The following is a 17,231-nucleotide window of genomic DNA, read 5'->3' as shown; positions in this document are numbered from 1 at the left end:
TCAAACTTCATTCTTATGTAAGGAGACCCGTATCAGTGATAGGGCACTCTTCTTTAGCCAATATGCAGGGGGTTCGCATACCTGCAAAGTGCCAATGAGAAAGACACAGACCAACCTGACAAACACCAAAAACAGTGTTTAATGTTTTTACAGCTACGCATGAAATCTGGGTGCACTGCCTCAAAGTCTGAATTATAAGGAAACCCAGCTTACTCACTTTGTCTACAAAGAGAGGCGCTGTGATTTAGTTAGGAATCTGTAGTTTTTCGTTTTACTGTATGTTTTTCTGTGTCATGGGTCCCTTAGTTACAGGCTCAAGTGGGATTTGGCTGGTTGGGAAACCTTAAAATCGAATTTAGTAACGCTGAGAAAAGAATTCCTTAGAAATAAATAATTTGTTTTGATCAGCTGATCTGTGCTGCTCCTTCCACATGCACTGCTCGTTGTGGGTTTAGTCATATGCATTTAAGATATAAGCAGGTATTTCAGGGTGCATGTGGCTGATTTCCCAACCCAAACACACTTGAAAGTTAGAATAAAAGTGAGAATTTAGTGGGTGAATCTAATAGATAACCTTAAATATAGATTGATATCTGCTACCCTTGCTATAACCTAGTATTAACCATGAACAACTGGTCTGCTCTGTACCGGTCTAATATATACTTTACTACAAACTAACCAGTTTTGCCTGAAGTTCAAATGAGTCAAAAATGAATATACTTCTGGTTTGCATTATTTTCCACAAAATCACATTCATCAGTACATTATATATAAGTTCGATATTTGATTTAAAAACATTAATTAGAACAGTATGGTTCCACTTTAGCAGATGTAACTTATTGTGCAGTCCTTACTTTTGAACATAATTTCTCATTTCCCTTTCAGCTACGCAAATCTTTCTCCATCTCTCAGCGTCGCACATTGTTTCGTTTTTGTTTCTTCTCTGCTTTGAAAATACAGAAACTTTACATCATTCCTGGTTCCAGCCCACGTTAACCCTATGGTTACAAATGTTATACTACTAAATGCTGGGGTTTTACTGTGATTTCAAAGGTTTAAAGCAATCACTTGAAGTGCAGCAACACCATCTGAAACTACAACACCCTCTGCCAACCTAAAACTACAGCAAAACCAAAACAGCTAAAAGTTATAGCAGCACCTTTTGTGTTTAGCTTTTTCTGTGCTTGCATTTTTTTCTTTATGTGAACAAAAGCCTATTAAACTTTCCTTCTGCCAAGATTACACAAGTATCACACAGTTTCAGGTGGAGGTGTGTCAAAGGAAAAGCCCAACAATGAGTCTTCACTTTTATTATTGTAACAAAACATGATTAGAATTATTTACAGGAACAAAGAAGAAAAAAAAAAAAAAAAAGACAGACATGAATGAACTTAATTTCTTCTCTCCGGGGATGTCAGGGACTTTACATGAGGACTGGCGACTCATTCAACATATTTACCGAGGATATCTGCATCACGGAACAGGAAATAGTCCTATGGGAGAAAAGACAAGAAAAAATGTAACTAATTTCAGCACAAAAGTGTGGACGGAGTCTGAGGAAACTGCACCGCACCTTGTCATCCAAAATGACTTTAGTCCCACCGTACTCTGGTAGAAGAACCTTCTCCCCAACCTTAACGCTCACTGGATGGATTTCTCCCTTCTGAAAGAAGGAGAAAAACATGTTAGGCATGAAGTAACACCACAGTTGTTACTGAGTCTTTTATATTTAAAAATCAATAAAAATCTGTATTTTTGTTTCACCCTATAATTTACAAGAAAATACAGTCATGCAGTGGATGGTCACATGACACGTAGCTTCCCTGATCCTAACAGCTTTTTAAAGGGCAGATGGCTGAGGATCTGTGCTTCAGCAGGAGTCCTGTTCACTACTGTGTATTTAGAGATACATTTTTACTGCAGTTTTCAAATGCATCATTGAGAGAAAAATCCTAGGTTAGGTTAGATCAGGTCTGAAGGTCAACCAGACACTGACTATGTTAGCAGTGCTAACCCAATTCTGTAACCAGGGTTCAGGAAATAGTAAAGTCCAGATTTTATTCTCTTAATGCATCATATTTAAAGGTGCAGCACCTTCAGAAAACTAAAACCAGAAATTGTAAAAACTATAACAGACTTTATTTTGAACAGTTTTGCTTTTGCAGGAGCAACTGTGTATACAGAAATAAGAGTCGTGCGCATAAAAAGAATTATGCTGCATCAGCCTAACCCTTTAAAGCAGGGGTGGGTTACTCCAGGGCTCAAGGATTGGGGTCCTGCAGGTTTTAGATGCGTCCTTGATCCAACGCAGCTGATTCAAATGGCTAAATGACCTCAACAATTCTCGTACTTCTCCAGAGGCCTGGTAATGAACTAATCATTTGACTCAGGTATGTTGACCCAGGGTGAGATCTAAAACCTGCAGGACACCAGCCCTCGAGGCCTGGAGTTGTCCACCCCTGCTTTAAACCCAATCAGGGACACTGAAGGATAAGCAATAACTATAATATTGGAATCTTTTCAAAGTAAAACCCATCTCAAGCATGATATACTGATTCATAACTGTCTTGTTTTAGAGGGGAATAAAGTTTCTGTTTAAGAGTTCTTAATTTAATTATTGTTTTTATTAATGGTATTGTGAATTGTGAGATTTTCATGTAATTTAATACCAACTGCTAAAACAAGCTTTAGTTTATAAAATAAAAACCATACACTCTTCTTGTAGCAGCTATGCCATGTATGCTTACCTGGGTGACAGAGCCAGGTCCGACTGCCACCACTGTAGCCTGCAGCACTTTGCCTTGAGACTTCTCTGGCAGCATGATGCCCCCCTTTGTTACCGTCTCTGCTGTGAAGCGCTCCACAAGCACCCGGTCAAACAGAGGAAGGAATTTTCTGAAAGCCTGGAGACCACACAAAGACAGGACATATTAGCACGACTATCACACTATGTTTAGGTGAACTGGGCAGCTAATGATTCATCATTAGAAATAAAAGTTGGAGGAAAAGAAAAATCCTACAAATTTGACTCCAAACTTTTAAGTTGGCTCTCTTGTGTAACACGCCCCACTCCCCTGACTTATGTGTTATCTGTACACACACAGATTTGCTGCAAAGGTTTTAAAATGTGAACATTAACTAGATTCAGTGCTTCACATGCTTACAGTTAAGTCAAGCTGTAAGTTAATACAGAAACGTGCTGGTTATAATGCATGAGTGAATAATAAACTGCTGGGTTTGAGTTAAAGAAAGCGGGTGGAGGTCAGCGACAGAGGCAGCCTTTGTCAATCAGTTTCCGCTAAACTGAAAATTAACTTTTCCTCACTTATCTACTTGAGTCTGAAATCACGAGGGAGGACAGCAGCTGTGCAGCCTTTCAAAGAGACACTGATCAACTTTTTTCTGTCACGACTTTAAGGACAACATTTGTTTAAAAGCAACTGCATGAGTGACCTTCAGTAAAGGTCATTTGTGACTGTGATGGAGGAGGGTGATGGAGTGGGACTGGTCCCAGTTTGATAAGTAGGGAAAGGAGGCGGAGCTTCCACACTATGTCTGAGGGGTCCAGGCCAAGGACTCTTCACCTCTCCACTGATAAAACAAACTAACCAACATCAATCAGCCCTGAGCCTGGATCAAACATCCTCCTGCTCACTGGTACCAGATAAAATCCAAGGCCAGACGAAGCAGTTTTCACAAAGTTCTTAACAAGTTGCATAAGCTCATTATGATTAGCCCCACATTTCTGTCAGATGCACCAACTTTTCTCCTTATACTTTAGCCACTGATAGTGTTTTGATTGGCTTATGACCTGACGAGAAAACCAGATGTATACTAGACATCTACATTTAAATTGAGTATCAAGCTAGTTGAGGATCTAGTTTTGGCAGACATGGTTTCTACTTAAACAAGGGTTCAAAAGAACTACCCACCTAAGTGTCTCATAACATTTCAAGATGGCTGACCAGTGGCAAGACTCAATTCTAGTAGTAACCTGTTCTATACAATGAGTACTTTTGATTTCGTACATTTTTAAATATTAGCATTACCTTTACTTGTGACAATGTTTCTACACAGGGGTGATGCAACTTTTCCAAAGCAAATGTGTACAGACAAGTATAACTCCCTCTACACTGATAAGCCTTTAAAGAGATTTACTGCAGTAAAAAGCACTCAATTTTCCTCAAATGCGGTGGATAAAGTACTTGAGTACCTCATTTGTCCTGAATGCAATCTGAGTGGATGCTGCTGTAAAAACTACTTTCAAGCAAACGAAACTTCCGCTGCTCCTGACTCAGAGGCCATGATGTCAGTAGTAGTTCAGCAGGAACAATGGGACTGCATGTCGCTCCTCACTAAATCTCATGCCTGGAGGTTTGTGACCTTGAGCTTGACGGTAAACGCAAACTTGCTGCACCGTGTGTGTGTGTGTGTGTGTGTGTGTGTGTGTGTGTGTGTGTGTATGAATGAATAAATGGCTACACTAAGTGCAATTACTTACCTTTTTACTTCAGCTAACAGTGCGCTCATAGCTGTACTTGTATACAGGTCTTATGATCCCTCATCTAGTTTTAGGCTTTGTGGCTTGCCATTAAGACAAACGTGCATTTGTTTAAGCTCATTCTTAGCTCCCTTGCAGCGTGACCTTGTCACTGATGTTCACTTTAGCTAACATGCGGCTAAGAATAACTAAAAGCTGGTCAGTTTATTTAAACCGTCTACTGACTGCGTCACCTATATCAAAGAACTCGGCGGTGATTGACGCTCGTTTTTTGTTCGCCTTTTTTAAATTAACCAGGCACCTTACCATTTCTGGACGTGTGTGAGGTCTGAGAGCCGGCGTGAATCTGCACCCCGAATCCTTGGTGAGCGTGAATATGGTACGCTGAAGGATAGCTCCACGTGAAGAAATATCCAGAATGCGCATGCGCACTAACCTGCCCTGAACTCGTCAGGCGCAAGGGAAAGTTCTAGTACACCCAAGGCCAACATCAAAATATTTTTTTAAAAGCTCACACATTATTTAATAAAAGCAAAACATGTACGGGACATTTTCTAAAACTGCTTTAGTGACTTTTCGGTCTTTGAAACACTCCGAGCTGAGGCAATGTTGCACAATGTCAACTTTGACCCTTTTTTTTCGCCAATGGCACGCCAGAAAATTCTGGAACCGTTTGCCCAGGAACGAGCATTAATTTATAATTCTACATATTTCTATCCTAATTAGCCTATTTTACACACTGTTTTGACTTTATTTTATCGAGAACTATAATTCAAGTAATCGTGTGCCCGCACGTCATTATGAATTTTAAAAGAAGAGCACTTTTATTAGGTAGTTATGGTTTATACACAGTCTGGGCGGGCCGGTACATAACCCGGATGTGCTAGGCCATGTGCAGTTCTGTCTCCGTTACTCCTCCAGTCGTTATATCATTCCGTCTTGCAGACCGGCTAGCAGCAAGCCTTTACCTCAACTCACAGGTAAGTGTGGACACTGCTGCAAGTGTCTGAAGCTACTCAGTTTACGTTACAGCCCGAATACTCGCGAATAGCGCTAGCTTTTATGTAGAGTACATTCTGCGCATGCTGCTCAGGAGGCTCGAGTTTGATAGCTCCGCGCTAACATATTTCTTCCCCTTCTAACTGCAAGGACACACGAGTGTGACTACAGACTTTAACCGACAGGCTAGCTGTCTCTGTGCTCTCCTCGTAAGTGTATTGTCTCGACTGTTAAATGTGCTTTGCTCGTGTGGAGTAAGAGGAAGATAGCGAGTGATTAAAAGCAGTTAAAACCTCGCAGTGAGACCGTGTATGAGCTGAGCAGGGATGGAGAAAGCACTTCCACACGTGCTTTCACAAATTTGACCTTGTGACGCACGACCTGAAGAGCGCACGCGTGGGGTGGACGTTTCTTAATCCAGTCACGGTCAATGCGCATAGAATTAACAGTCAAGAGACTCAAGCATTTAGAACATCTTTTAGTCAACTATCACATATTTTGAAGTAGTTACACTTAATTGATTTTTTTATATTCATCTGCACTGAATTTACTATGGTTATTGGTCGCTCAGTAGCTTAAATACAGCTTAACCTCAAGTAATTACAACAAGAATGGGGATAAAGTCGCGGGGGTGGTGTTGTACACGACTTTTAAAAACATGGATTATCTGGGGTTACAATCCTGTGGTCCTTAGACCTTAATAACAATCCATGGTTGTAAACCCCATTTAAAAATCGCCGATAACCGACAAGGGGCTCTTGCATACTACTGCTGCACAGTTTAAACTCGTAATAGCTTGTTGTTCTTGCAGTACCCAATAATTTACAATTTCTACTTTTTGATAATTGATATGTTACTCAATGATTAAAATATGGTCATTATTCGCTAAGCCGGTGTGATCTGGCTGACTGAAGTCACTGACAGGTTTTCCTAACTGGTTTTAACAGGTTGGCTCTGGGGCTACCTTGTCATTTTTACTAACCCCTTAATGAATGTTAAAGAATGTTCCAGGCTCTTTCTTTGGTTTGTTCGTTTGTTACAAGGACATTACACTGCTACTGTTCTATCAAAATTTTAATCGAATATCCTCATGTGGCTGTCATTTTTCTTAGAAACAAAAATCAGGTGTTTAAAAAAAACAAAACTAGTTATTCTTTGTTTTTACATTCATCGGGCCCCATTATGTCCAAATATCAAAGAGAAATTAAAAATGCATGCTGTGGAAGAGTTCAGGTCTTAGGAGGTTAATGAAATATCTTCCAGTTTCAACCACTTAATTGACACATTTTCAGATATTCTGGCTGTCAGATTGTGTTGTTCAACTATTAATAAAATGTATTCAGCTGCACCTCTCTTTACTTTTAATATGTAGGTAGGCAGGCCAAAACCAGTATTGGTAACACTTAAAACCATTAAACTTGCAGATTAATGATAAGTCCAGGGGACTCTGCCCCCTTGTTGTTTAGTACAACTGGAGATGTTCCTTTATTCATTCATTCACAAGTCTCATGTCATGCCGTCTGCGGCCACTAGGGGTGTACGTATTACATATGCGAAGAAATGTAATTAAACTTTGGAATACTTGGAGTCATCATTATGGCCTAACCTGTGTTTTCCTCCCACAGACATGTTTCGTTTAGCCACAGTCATGAGGCAGGTGAGGCCTGTGAGCCGCGCGCTGGCTCCCCACCTCACACGAGCCTACGCCAAGGATGTGAAGTTTGGGGCTGACGCTCGTGCCCTCATGCTGCAGGGAGTGGACCTGCTGGCTGATGCCGTGGCTGTCACCATGGGCCCAAAGGTAACGCCCCCTTTGATATATATATATATATATATATATATATATATATATATATATATATATATATATATATATATATATATATAATTTTTTTATTTTTATTTTTTCTTTTCTTGAATATTAGACCAGTTTTCTAGGAGACTGTACAGAAAGATCCTTGATATCTTACACTGAGTGTTGGTGTAGGACAGGGGTCAGCAACCTTTAAGACCCAAAGAGCCATTTGGAGCCCGTTTCCACACAAAAGAAAACACTGGGAGCCGCTAATACGTTTTGACATCTAAAATGAAGATAACACTGTATATATTGTTTTTTACCTTGTGCTTTGTGTGAACAACTAAGGTGTGTTGCTTATGAAATCCACGAAGTGCTACAGAGAAAATCACATTTTATTCAATTAACACATTTTGAACTCTTAAAGAAATATAACAAAAGGAAAGACACCCAGCTGAACTAAAATGATCCATGTAGCAAACAAAAACTGTTGTGAGCCGCCACCCTTATATTGCCTTTGGGCTGTTGGAGCCTTGACCTGACTTTTAAAATCTAATTGGGGAAAAAAAGCATTATGCTGCTGAAAAATGAAAAATAGATATTTGCAAAATTCTGCCTAAATATGTATTTTACCTGGTTAATGTGTGTGGCGGGGCGTGGTCTGAAACGCCGCTGCAGCGGAGGCAGACGCACCTGAGCTGCACCCGCAATCACACCTTGCCACCTCAACGTCTGTGCTCGCTCTGCTGTTGTGTTGATGTGTGTCGGGCTGTGAGCTGAAAAGCTACAGCCGGCTGTATGCGTACAGCAACCGTGTGTGAAAAGTGGTCAATAAAGAGATGCTGAAAAGCATGTTCACGGAAACATCGTCGGGTCTGCTGTGGTATGTTTACAATGGGACTTCTGCTCCTGAACCTCTGCGCACAGAGTCTGCAAATCGGGGCTGTACGAAGTCACTTTCATCTTTACGCAGGACTGTAAGCTGTCATCTGTGAGGCGTGAGCGGTGTTTGTTTTTAACATAGTTCACGGTGGAGAACAGCTGCTGACATAATGTGGCTCCGAAGATCCGTAATTGGCCTACCTGGGGTTGAAAGTCTCGATAAATGCACAGCGTTTCGGCGGGTATACTGGCTTCCGCGAGTGTGACGCTTATTTTGAGCGATGAAAAAATAATAGAATATAATTTTATTTTTACATTTCAATATTACAATAATCTTCCACTTTAGAACTAAAAGTTAAAAAAAGAACTAACATAAATAAATAATAAATAATACACTTCAGCTAAATACTTCTAATTTATTTTCCCAAACCACGCGGAGCCGCAGTACAAGGACTAAAGAGCCGCAGGTTGCCGACCCCTGGTGTAGGCTTTCAGCTCCTGGTCTTGCATTGGGCCAACTTTACTGAGTGGTTGGCACTAATAAATACAGATATTTGAACAAAAGGTGGGCAGAACTGGGGCTCTTACAGCTAGATATTTGTACACTTTGACTTGATGCCACAAAGGGGTACCCTGCCCTCTACAGGCAGAGAAGGGAAATCACTGAATTTCTTGCCAAAAGCAGGTTTAATTTCAGCAAAGAATTGAGATGTATTTGGACTAATAAAGCAGATATGCTAGCCTAAGTCCTTCATCAGCCAAGTGTTAAACAAAATGCATTAATCATTATGCTAAATGCCTCTTGCAATGCAACAAATGGCATAGACTTAAGAAAATACTGGAGATGAAAGTGATTATTTGTCTTTGTGAAACATATGTGCAGAACTTTTCATCTCACAACTTTCTGGCTCATTTCAGGGTCGCACTGTCATCATCGAGCAGAGCTGGGGCAGTCCAAAGGTCACCAAGGATGGCGTGACGGTGGCAAAGAGCATTGATCTGAAGGACAAGTACAAGAACATTGGTGCCAAGCTGGTGCAGGATGTGGCCAACAACACCAACGAGGAGGCCGGCGACGGCACGACCACCGCCACTGTACTGGCTCGCGCCATCGCCAAGGAAGGTTTCGACAACATCAGCAAAGGTGCGAACCCCGTGGAGATTCGCCGAGGTGTCATGATGGCTGTAGAAACCATCATCAACGAGCTGAAGAACCTTTCAAAGCCCGTCACAACCCCCGAGGAGATCGCACAGGTATGGTAATGTTTCTGCTGTCTCCATGGGGCCTCGGGCATTTGGGATTTGAGTTTTAATTATGAGTCTGCTCTTTCAGGTTGCTACAATCTCAGCCAATGGAGATGTGGAGATTGGCAACATCATTTCTAATGCCATGAAGAAAGTTGGCCGCAAGGGAGTCATCACCGTGAAGGTTGGTTTCAGAGATTTCCTCCTGCTGGAGAAAACCTCATTTACTCGTCCAATGAACATTTACTGTCTGATTTTTGAGGACAGCTTGTAAATGTTTGGTTCAATTTGCCAGGATGGGAAGACTCTGCATGATGAGCTGGAGATCATTGAGGGTATGAAGTTTGACCGTGGGTACATCTCCCCTTACTTCATCAACACTGCCAAAGGTAAGGCTGCTGAACAGGTTTCAGCTGTGCTAAAAGTTTTAACTGATAAACCGGTGCTGTGCACTCATTATAAAATGACCAGTTAGTGTGAAAGGCTTGTAAGAGTCCCACTGTCCTCCTACAGGAGCACAACAAACAAACCGTATCTAAACTATTTATCCTCTTTAGTTGTTGCCATTTATCTCTTTGTAGCTGCCTGACTAGAATGTCCAGCATAACATGTTAGTTTCTTAAATTTTTATTTTATAGGTTTTGTCTGAATCTGTGTTAGACACTTTGTAAATGTGTTATTTCATGTAATATTGGTTTGCACCACCAGGTGGGGCAGTGAGCCCAGACAAGGCATTTGTATTCAGTGGTGACTTGGAAAATAGGCAAAGTCCATTGAGGTAATGGGGTCTAAAGTTCAACAGCAGTGTGCTTCCAAAAACATCTCAACACACTGACTTGTTAAGTGCTGCCCCCTGCTGGAGAAAGTGTATGCTTTGCAGAAGGTATTTGGAAATAACGCATTGATAATCAGGGAAAGGGCAAGCACCCCAGAAGATCATCTGACAGTGTTTTAAACACAAGTCATTATCTGTGACTAGGTATGGGTATCGTTTAGGTTTTATCTGATATCGGTGCCAAACCGGTACTTTTGAAACGGTGCCAGTGCTTAACCGGTGCTTAAAGAATGGAGAACACAAAATTGGTCCAAAAACCTCTCATGTTCAGCTGTTTGTTTGTTTTTTTTGTAAAAAGATAACAATGTTAGCCTTTTCTGCAGCTATGGGGCATATATGGTATCACTCTTGGCTGGAAGCAGTGCTTAAACAATGGAAAAAAAACACAAACTTTGTCCAAAAACCTCTCATGTTTAACTGTTTTCCACAAGAAGACAGCATCATGTAGCTATGATGATGTTTGCTAGTTCACCTTACATGCATTAATGTAATAACGTGGTTAGCGTACTCAACGGAAATTACACACGAACAACATTAAGCTACTCACGCAGAGAAGAACGGCTGCTGCTGCCATCATCATCCGTCATCATTTCTGCTACACTGGCAGGGCTAGGGGCCAGGACTCTATTCTTCGGGTTTTTGGGGGATGTTGCCAACTCCGGGTCTGATAACAGGCAACCCACCCGCAGTAGATGCGCTCGGTGTGAGGTCTCACAGCAAGCTATCAAATACGGCGCATTTCTCGACTTTAAAAAAATGCTATGCGTCGCCAGGTGTTTCATCGGATTCGAGGTGTTACCTCCTTTGCACAGTATCACCTTAAAGCACTTGTTGCAGGCTGCTGAGTTTGCATCTTTTGCTGTGAAGTACAGCCAGACTTTTGACCGCTTCGCCTTGGGCATTTTTAATCTGTAGCTCTGCTCTAAAAGAACGTACGTACCTGGCCCCGCCTACTATCCTCGGAAACGTAAAATGATTGGCTAGAATCTAAAGTGTATCACAGCTCAGGAAAATAAAGCACCGAAATGTGCGCTGCTTTTCGGTCTGGTTACTACCGTTTATGTCAGAACGGTACCCATCCCTATCTGTGACAGTGTTGAAACGGTTTGCTTTATTGAATTGTTAGTGTTTTCACTTGCATCAAAATATAATCTTTACAGACAAATTTGAAGTGTAAAAAAAAAAAAAGACAGAAGCATGCTTTCAAACTTATCCGTCTAACATCGATACTGTGTGCTGACTGGATTTAACAGTAAAACATGCAGGTTTTGTAACCATTAAACTGTGAATGGTTTTCATGTGCCAAGTCTTGTTTCTTCCTGTTTCTACCAGGCCAGAAGTGTGAGTTCCAGGATGCCTACCTGCTGCTGAGTGAGAAGAAGATCTCCAGTGTCCAGAGCATTGTGCCAGCTCTGGAAATTGCCAACCAGCACCGTAAACCTCTGGTTATCGTGGCAGAGGACGTGGATGGAGAAGCTCTGAGCACCTTGGTTCTCAACAGGTACATTGTTGTTGTGAAGTCGGGGACTGAGATGCATGTTAACTGCTTAAGGAAAAAAGAGAAAACTACACTGAGGGAACTTTGAATGTGTAGTAGCTATTTATTTATTTATTTTCAGGCTGAAGGTTGGGCTTCAGGTGGTAGCAGTTAAAGCCCCAGGCTTTGGCGACAACAGGAAGAACCAGTTGAAGGATATGGCCATCGCCACCGGGGGGACTGTAGGTTCTCATCAGTCTTAAGTGTGGCAACTCTTTATAAATCTGAACTGCCATCTGATGGTATATCGTTCTTTGTGTATCTGTAGGTGTTTGGGGATGAGGCTCTGGGCCTGGCTCTTGAGGACATCCAGGCTCATGACTTCGGCAAGGTCGGCGAGGTGCAGATCACTAAAGACGACACCCTGCTGCTGAGGGGAGGAGGCAGCTCGGCTGAGATTGAGAAACGGGCGGCAGAGATCGCCGAGCAGCTGGAAAGCACCACCAGTGACTACGAGAAGGAGAAGCTCAACGAGAGGCTGGCAAAGCTTTCGGATGGAGTCGCCGTGCTCAAGGTTGGATTCGGCACCATTTGTGGATGAGTGGTTTTTCCTGTGGAGAGGCAAAGCTGTGACACCTTTGCTCTATTTCAGGTGGGAGGAACAAGTGATGTGGAGGTGAATGAGAAGAAGGACCGCGTGACAGATGCTCTGAATGCCACCAGGGCAGCTGTTGAGGAGGGCATTGTTCCTGGAGGAGGTTGTGCCCTGCTGCGCTGCATCCCCGCCCTCGACGCCCTCAAAACTGCCAACTCTGACCAGAAGATCGGTAAGATTGTGCTTTAGCCTCTTCTCGGTAACACCCATACTCCTAGGGTTACATACGAGCTTCGGTTTTAACCAGCGCCTCGATCTAAACAGGTGTGGACATCATCAGACGGGCGCTTCGTATTCCTGCCATGACCATTGCCAAAAACGCAGGTGTGGAGGGTTCACTCGTTGTGGAAAAGATCCTGCTGGGATCCCCTGGGACGGGCTACGATGCCATGCAGGGAGAGTACGTCAATATGGTGGAGAAGGGCATCATTGACCCCACAAAGGTACAGCTCAGCCAATCACATTCACTCGCAAGATGGATGCTATATAGCTTTTTGTTTTGGGTTTTTTTTCATGGCAGATTATGGAGGAGCTTTAACTTTTTATTTCCTCCTCTTACAGGTGGTGAGGACAGCACTGATGGATGCTGCAGGAGTAGCATCTCTGCTCTCCACTGCTGAGGCTGTCGTCACAGAGCTCCCCAAGGAGGAGAAGGAAATGCCAGGGGGCATGGGAGGCATGGGCGGCATGGGGGGTATGGGGGGTGGAATGGGTTTCTGAGCCACTCCTCCTGATCTTTGTGTACAGACTCAATCAGGAGCTTAGTGGAGCTGGAGAACTGCCCCCACTGAGCTCTGCCCACAGTGATGGACGGACTGACGACGAATATGTCAGAGATGCAAATGTTTGATAAATGCTCAAAAGACTTGAGCCCACGAGTCCACCTGCTACACTAGAGTCCTCCTCAAACCTTTTCCATTAGCACTTAACTCCTCGTCAAATGCTCAACAGACTTAAACTAATACCAGTGAAGAAGGAAATTCAGCAGTGTTCATATTTGAGGATGGTTCCAGTTTATTTCTACCTGATGTATTTCCCGTGTGGGTCTTTAGATCATAAACTTTGTACTCACTACATCTGTTGTAGGGAAACAAGGAGTAAAACTTCTAAACTCCAGAACATCTGGGTCTCCGTCCTCTTGTGTCTCTTCATCGGCTGTCTCTGAGTGAGAGCGGCCTTCTTCACGCCTTTGCTTTCCAGTGACCCAGCTGTACTCAGAAGCACAGCTCTCACCTGCTCATCGGGAGGCTGTGTTTCAGGTTTCATGTTGGGTTCACATGGGATTGCTTTCCATAAATGGAGGGTATGGGTTTTGCACAAGTCCAATGTTCTTTGAAAGGTAGACGGCCTGAATTTTTGCCCAGATTTAGTTTAGTGTTGCAACTCCTTGTTACCCTGAACCTCTACAACACAATCCAAAATGAGTTTGACAATGAGCTACAAAAGGGAAATAAGCAGGGTGGAATAAACTGTAACTATCCTTAAATGGACCACAGAGCCTCAGCATCTGTCCTTCACTCTTGTCTTTTTTCTTTTCTTTTTTTTTTTTAATTATTTGTATGTGTTGTCTGTGATTGACTTGAATTCATCTGTGATTGAATTAAAGCAGTTTTCGTACATACACGGAGCCTTTCTCCATCTTGTCTTGTTACAACTGGACAAAGAGTGCCTAAGTGACCAGAAGTGGAGCGTCGTCAGGAGCCCGTGTAGTCTGAATGTTTACCGAGTCGCGTTTCTGCATCGGAGTGTACAGCTGATTGTATGTGAGGGGCGCGGGATCCTTTGCTATGGAGTAGATGTGAAATCCTCGTTTCCTCCATCGTGGCACAGCACTCACAGAAAGCAACCGGAGAGTGATCTTTGTCTTGCTACTTTATTCCAAACAGCAGTGATGGTTCCACTACTCTTTCGTGTAGATGTTAATTGTGGTTTCTTTTTTAATTTTCATTAATAAACTCTTATTCTGATGTGCAGATTCATGTTTGTTTCTGCTATGTAGTCTCCACAAATCAGTCTGCTTCCTTTAGTAAAGCAGGTTGGGGTTAAGTTTGTCTTCTCAACCAAAGCTCACCTTTTGTTCAACCATCCAGGCAGAAGCTGAAGATGTCTTGCTAGTACAACCATGAAAACGATACAGATGAAACTTGTGCATAAACATTAGCAGATGGAGGATTAAGTACAGATTTCTGCATATACACAGTTTGTCCAGTCGCTCCCACCTGTTTCCAAACCATTCAGGCCTTATTGAATGCGGAGAGGTCACTGTACCCAGAGTGTTTTGCTACAGTAGTTCCTGTCAAAGTTGGCTTTAATGTTTAACCTCAGTAAACGGTTAATAATCGTCACACTAAATCAGGAGTGGCTCTATAACTTTGGGACCAAAGTGAGCACACTTTGCCTCTATGAAGCTGTTAGGACCATTTAGAAACCCAGTATGTCCCCATCACCAGGCCAGAGGACCTCAGAATACACTACAGGGCTTTTTTTTTTTTTTTTTTTTTTTTTGTCAGCTACTTATGCTTTGGCAAAATGACTCCGACCCACCGATGGCATTATGTACAGCAGGGGTGGGGAACTCCAGGCCTCGAGGGCCGGTGTCCTGCAGGTCTTAGATGTGTCCTTGATCCAACACAGCTGATTCAAATTGCTAAATGACCTCCTCAACATGTCTTGAAGTTCTCCAGAGGCCTGGTAATGAACTAATCATTTGATTCAGGTTTGTTGACCCAGGGTGAGATCTAAAACCTGCAGGACACCGGCCCTCGAGGCCTGGAATTGCCCACCCCTGAGGCACAGCTAGACTGGAGCTGTGTCACCCACATGTGATTAAAAGGTGTACTAGTTCAGCGGCCCCTGGGCCTCGGACCGGTACCGGGGCGCGAGAGTTGAGGCTCAGGTGTGAAATGTATGGTTTTCAGGGTTTTTATCGGTTTTCAGCGTTGTTTTGTTATCGTTTTTATCGTTAACTCTGTTTTCCTGGGTCTTTTCACGTGTGTTATGAATAAATCTTATTTTTTTCAGTACCGGTACTAGTTTTATTTTGTTGTATTTACCCGCGACACCTTAAAGGCCGGTCCGTGAAAATATTGTCGGGCATAAACCGGTCCGTGGCGCAAAAAAAGTTGGAGACTGCTGTCCTAGTTTATGGCTGAACCATTTATTGTGTTAAAAACTCAGTTCATTGAATGTATAAGGATGAATATTCTTCCACGCCTACCTATTATTCCTATTTCAGCACCTACTCATTTTGATCCCACAGTCTGCATTCAAATTATTAGAACGCATTACATCCAAATTTATCTGGCAGAATAAACGACCAAGGGTCAGACTCAAAATGTTAATGTCTGGAAAGGAAAAAAACTTCAGAATGTACTACTGGGCAGCTCAATTAAAATCAATGGCTGCCTGGATTATTCATGATTCAGAAATGCAGTGGGTATCTATGGAAGAGTATTCATTACCAGGTATCTCCCTTCGGAGTCTCCCATTTCTCAATCCAAAATCACAGAAAAAAATTTAAATAACTAACCCATGGGTCAAGCACACTGTAAATATTTGGAACCAAGTGTTAAAAATGCTAAAAGGGAATTTGACCATGTCTCGAGCTGTTCCCATAAATGGAAATGTCGAGTTCCTTCCATCGTTGTCAGATCGGAGTTTTGAAAGGTGAGTGGAGAAAGGATTGATTACAGTCAATCAGCTGTTTGAAAAGAATACTCTTAAAAGTTTTGCCCAGCTAAGGGCTAAATATGCTTTATCCCCAGGGGACCACTATAGATACTTACAGTTAAGGGACTACATTACAAAGCATAAAGACTGGGACAATATTAGAAGAGAACCAATCGGGTTGGAAAACCATTTTATAAAACTGCTTGAAAAGTCAGGTACATTGAAAAACCAAGTGTCTTTGATTTACCAGAAGCTGCTGATTGACATGTCTGATAATGCCTATCATATAAAACAACAATGGGAAATGGAGCTCAATATAATGTTGGATGATGTCACATGGGAGAGTGTGTGTTGTGGCTGCCATAGAGGGGTGGGTAGTCAGATGTGGAAGGAATTTGACTGGAAGGTTAAATTAAGATTTTTTAGAACTCCACTGAAAACCTTTCTATCCAAAAGTAGTGTCAGTGATAAGTGTTGGAGAGGGTGTGGGTTTGTGGGGGACCAGACGCATATTTTTTGGGACTCTGTTTACATACAACAGTACTGGATGGATGTCAAGAACATTATACAAAACATATTGTCAGTCAACCTCCCAATGGATCCCCTGATCTTTTTGTTGGATATCTTTCGTGATGGTTTCTCCTATGAGCAGCACTTTCTCCTGCATCTCCTCCTTATGACTGCAAGAAAAATGATAACAATTCACTGGCTCAAACCAGAAACACCCACGGTTGCCCAGTGGCTTCTGAAAACTAGACATGTCTATACGATGGAACAGATAACAGCTCAACTACAACTAAAAGTGCCAACCTTTGAGAAAAAATGGAGACTAATTATAAAATATCTTGAAAGGACACTCAAGCCTTAACATTGTTAAATCTGTGCTTAGGTATTGGTATGTATGTATATGTATATGTGTATATATGTTTTTTCTTTTAAGTTTTTGAATAACCCCCACCATTATATGCAGCAGATTTGGTCTCAGGTCATGTTGTTGATGTGAATTGCCTTGTTATTTTTGGCAATAAAAGTAAAAAAAAAACAAAAACAAAACTCAGTTCAATTCAAGCTTTTCTTTATATAACATTTGTATAGCACCAAATCACAACAACAGTTGCCTCAATGTGCTTTATATTGTAAGGTAAAGACCCTACAATAATACAGAGATATTTC

The 17,231-nt window shown here is 42.1% G+C and overlaps 2 protein-coding genes across 2 annotated transcripts; one reads left to right on the top strand and one right to left on the bottom strand.

Annotated features, from left to right (window-relative positions):
• Positions 1-1,294: 1,294 nt before the first annotated feature.
• Positions 1,295-4,942, bottom strand: hspe1 (heat shock 10 protein 1). The gene is made up of 4 exons (XM_085435564.1): positions 4,808-4,942; positions 2,748-2,903; positions 1,574-1,663; positions 1,295-1,493 (listed from the first exon to the last, which is right to left on the bottom strand). Exons 1-4 carry the CDS (start codon positions 4,925-4,927, stop codon positions 1,443-1,445), a joined length of 417 nt encoding a protein of 138 aa, XP_085291690.1. The 5' UTR covers positions 4,928-4,942; the 3' UTR covers positions 1,295-1,442.
• A 476-nt stretch (positions 4,943-5,418) lies between these two features.
• On the top strand, positions 5,419-14,362 carry hspd1 (heat shock 60 protein 1). The gene is made up of 11 exons (XM_085435561.1): positions 5,419-5,481; positions 7,126-7,301; positions 9,096-9,431; positions 9,511-9,606; positions 9,718-9,811; positions 11,590-11,758; positions 11,877-11,976; positions 12,063-12,308; positions 12,387-12,561; positions 12,654-12,832; positions 12,951-14,362. Exons 2-11 carry the CDS (start codon positions 7,128-7,130, stop codon positions 13,107-13,109), a joined length of 1,728 nt encoding a protein of 575 aa, XP_085291687.1. The 5' UTR covers positions 5,419-5,481; positions 7,126-7,127; the 3' UTR covers positions 13,110-14,362.
• The last annotated feature ends 2,869 nt before the right edge of the window (positions 14,363-17,231 follow it).

Source organism: Copadichromis virginalis, linkage group LG16, assembly GCF_057382275.1.
Source record: "Copadichromis virginalis isolate Kocher_CV1m ecotype Utaka linkage group LG16, C_Virginalis_male_GT1.1, whole genome shotgun sequence".
NCBI lineage: Eukaryota > Metazoa > Chordata > Actinopteri > Cichliformes > Cichlidae > Copadichromis > Copadichromis virginalis.
This window is presented reverse-complemented; position numbering and strand designations above follow the sequence as displayed.

Excerpts from the sequence above, each read along its gene's own strand:
- hspe1 (XM_085435564.1), bottom strand. The coding sequence starts at position 4,927 with ATGCGCATTCTGGATATTTCTTCACGTGGAGCTATCCTTCAGCGTACC. Across the intron at positions 2,904-4,807 it reads CTCACACACGTCCAGAAATG|GCTTTCAGAAAATTCCTTCC; the intron begins GTAAGGTGCCTG and ends TGTGGTCTCCAG. Across the intron at positions 1,494-1,573 it reads AAGTCATTTTGGATGACAAG|GACTATTTCCTGTTCCGTGA; the intron begins GTGCGGTGCAGT and ends TTTCTCCCATAG.
- hspd1 (XM_085435561.1), top strand. The coding sequence starts at position 7,128 with ATGTTTCGTTTAGCCACAGTCATGAGGCAGGTGAGGCCTGTGAGCCGC. Across the intron at positions 11,759-11,876 it reads AGCACCTTGGTTCTCAACAG|GCTGAAGGTTGGGCTTCAGG; the intron begins GTACATTGTTGT and ends ATTTATTTTCAG. Across the intron at positions 11,977-12,062 it reads CCATCGCCACCGGGGGGACT|GTGTTTGGGGATGAGGCTCT; the intron begins GTAGGTTCTCAT and ends GTGTATCTGTAG.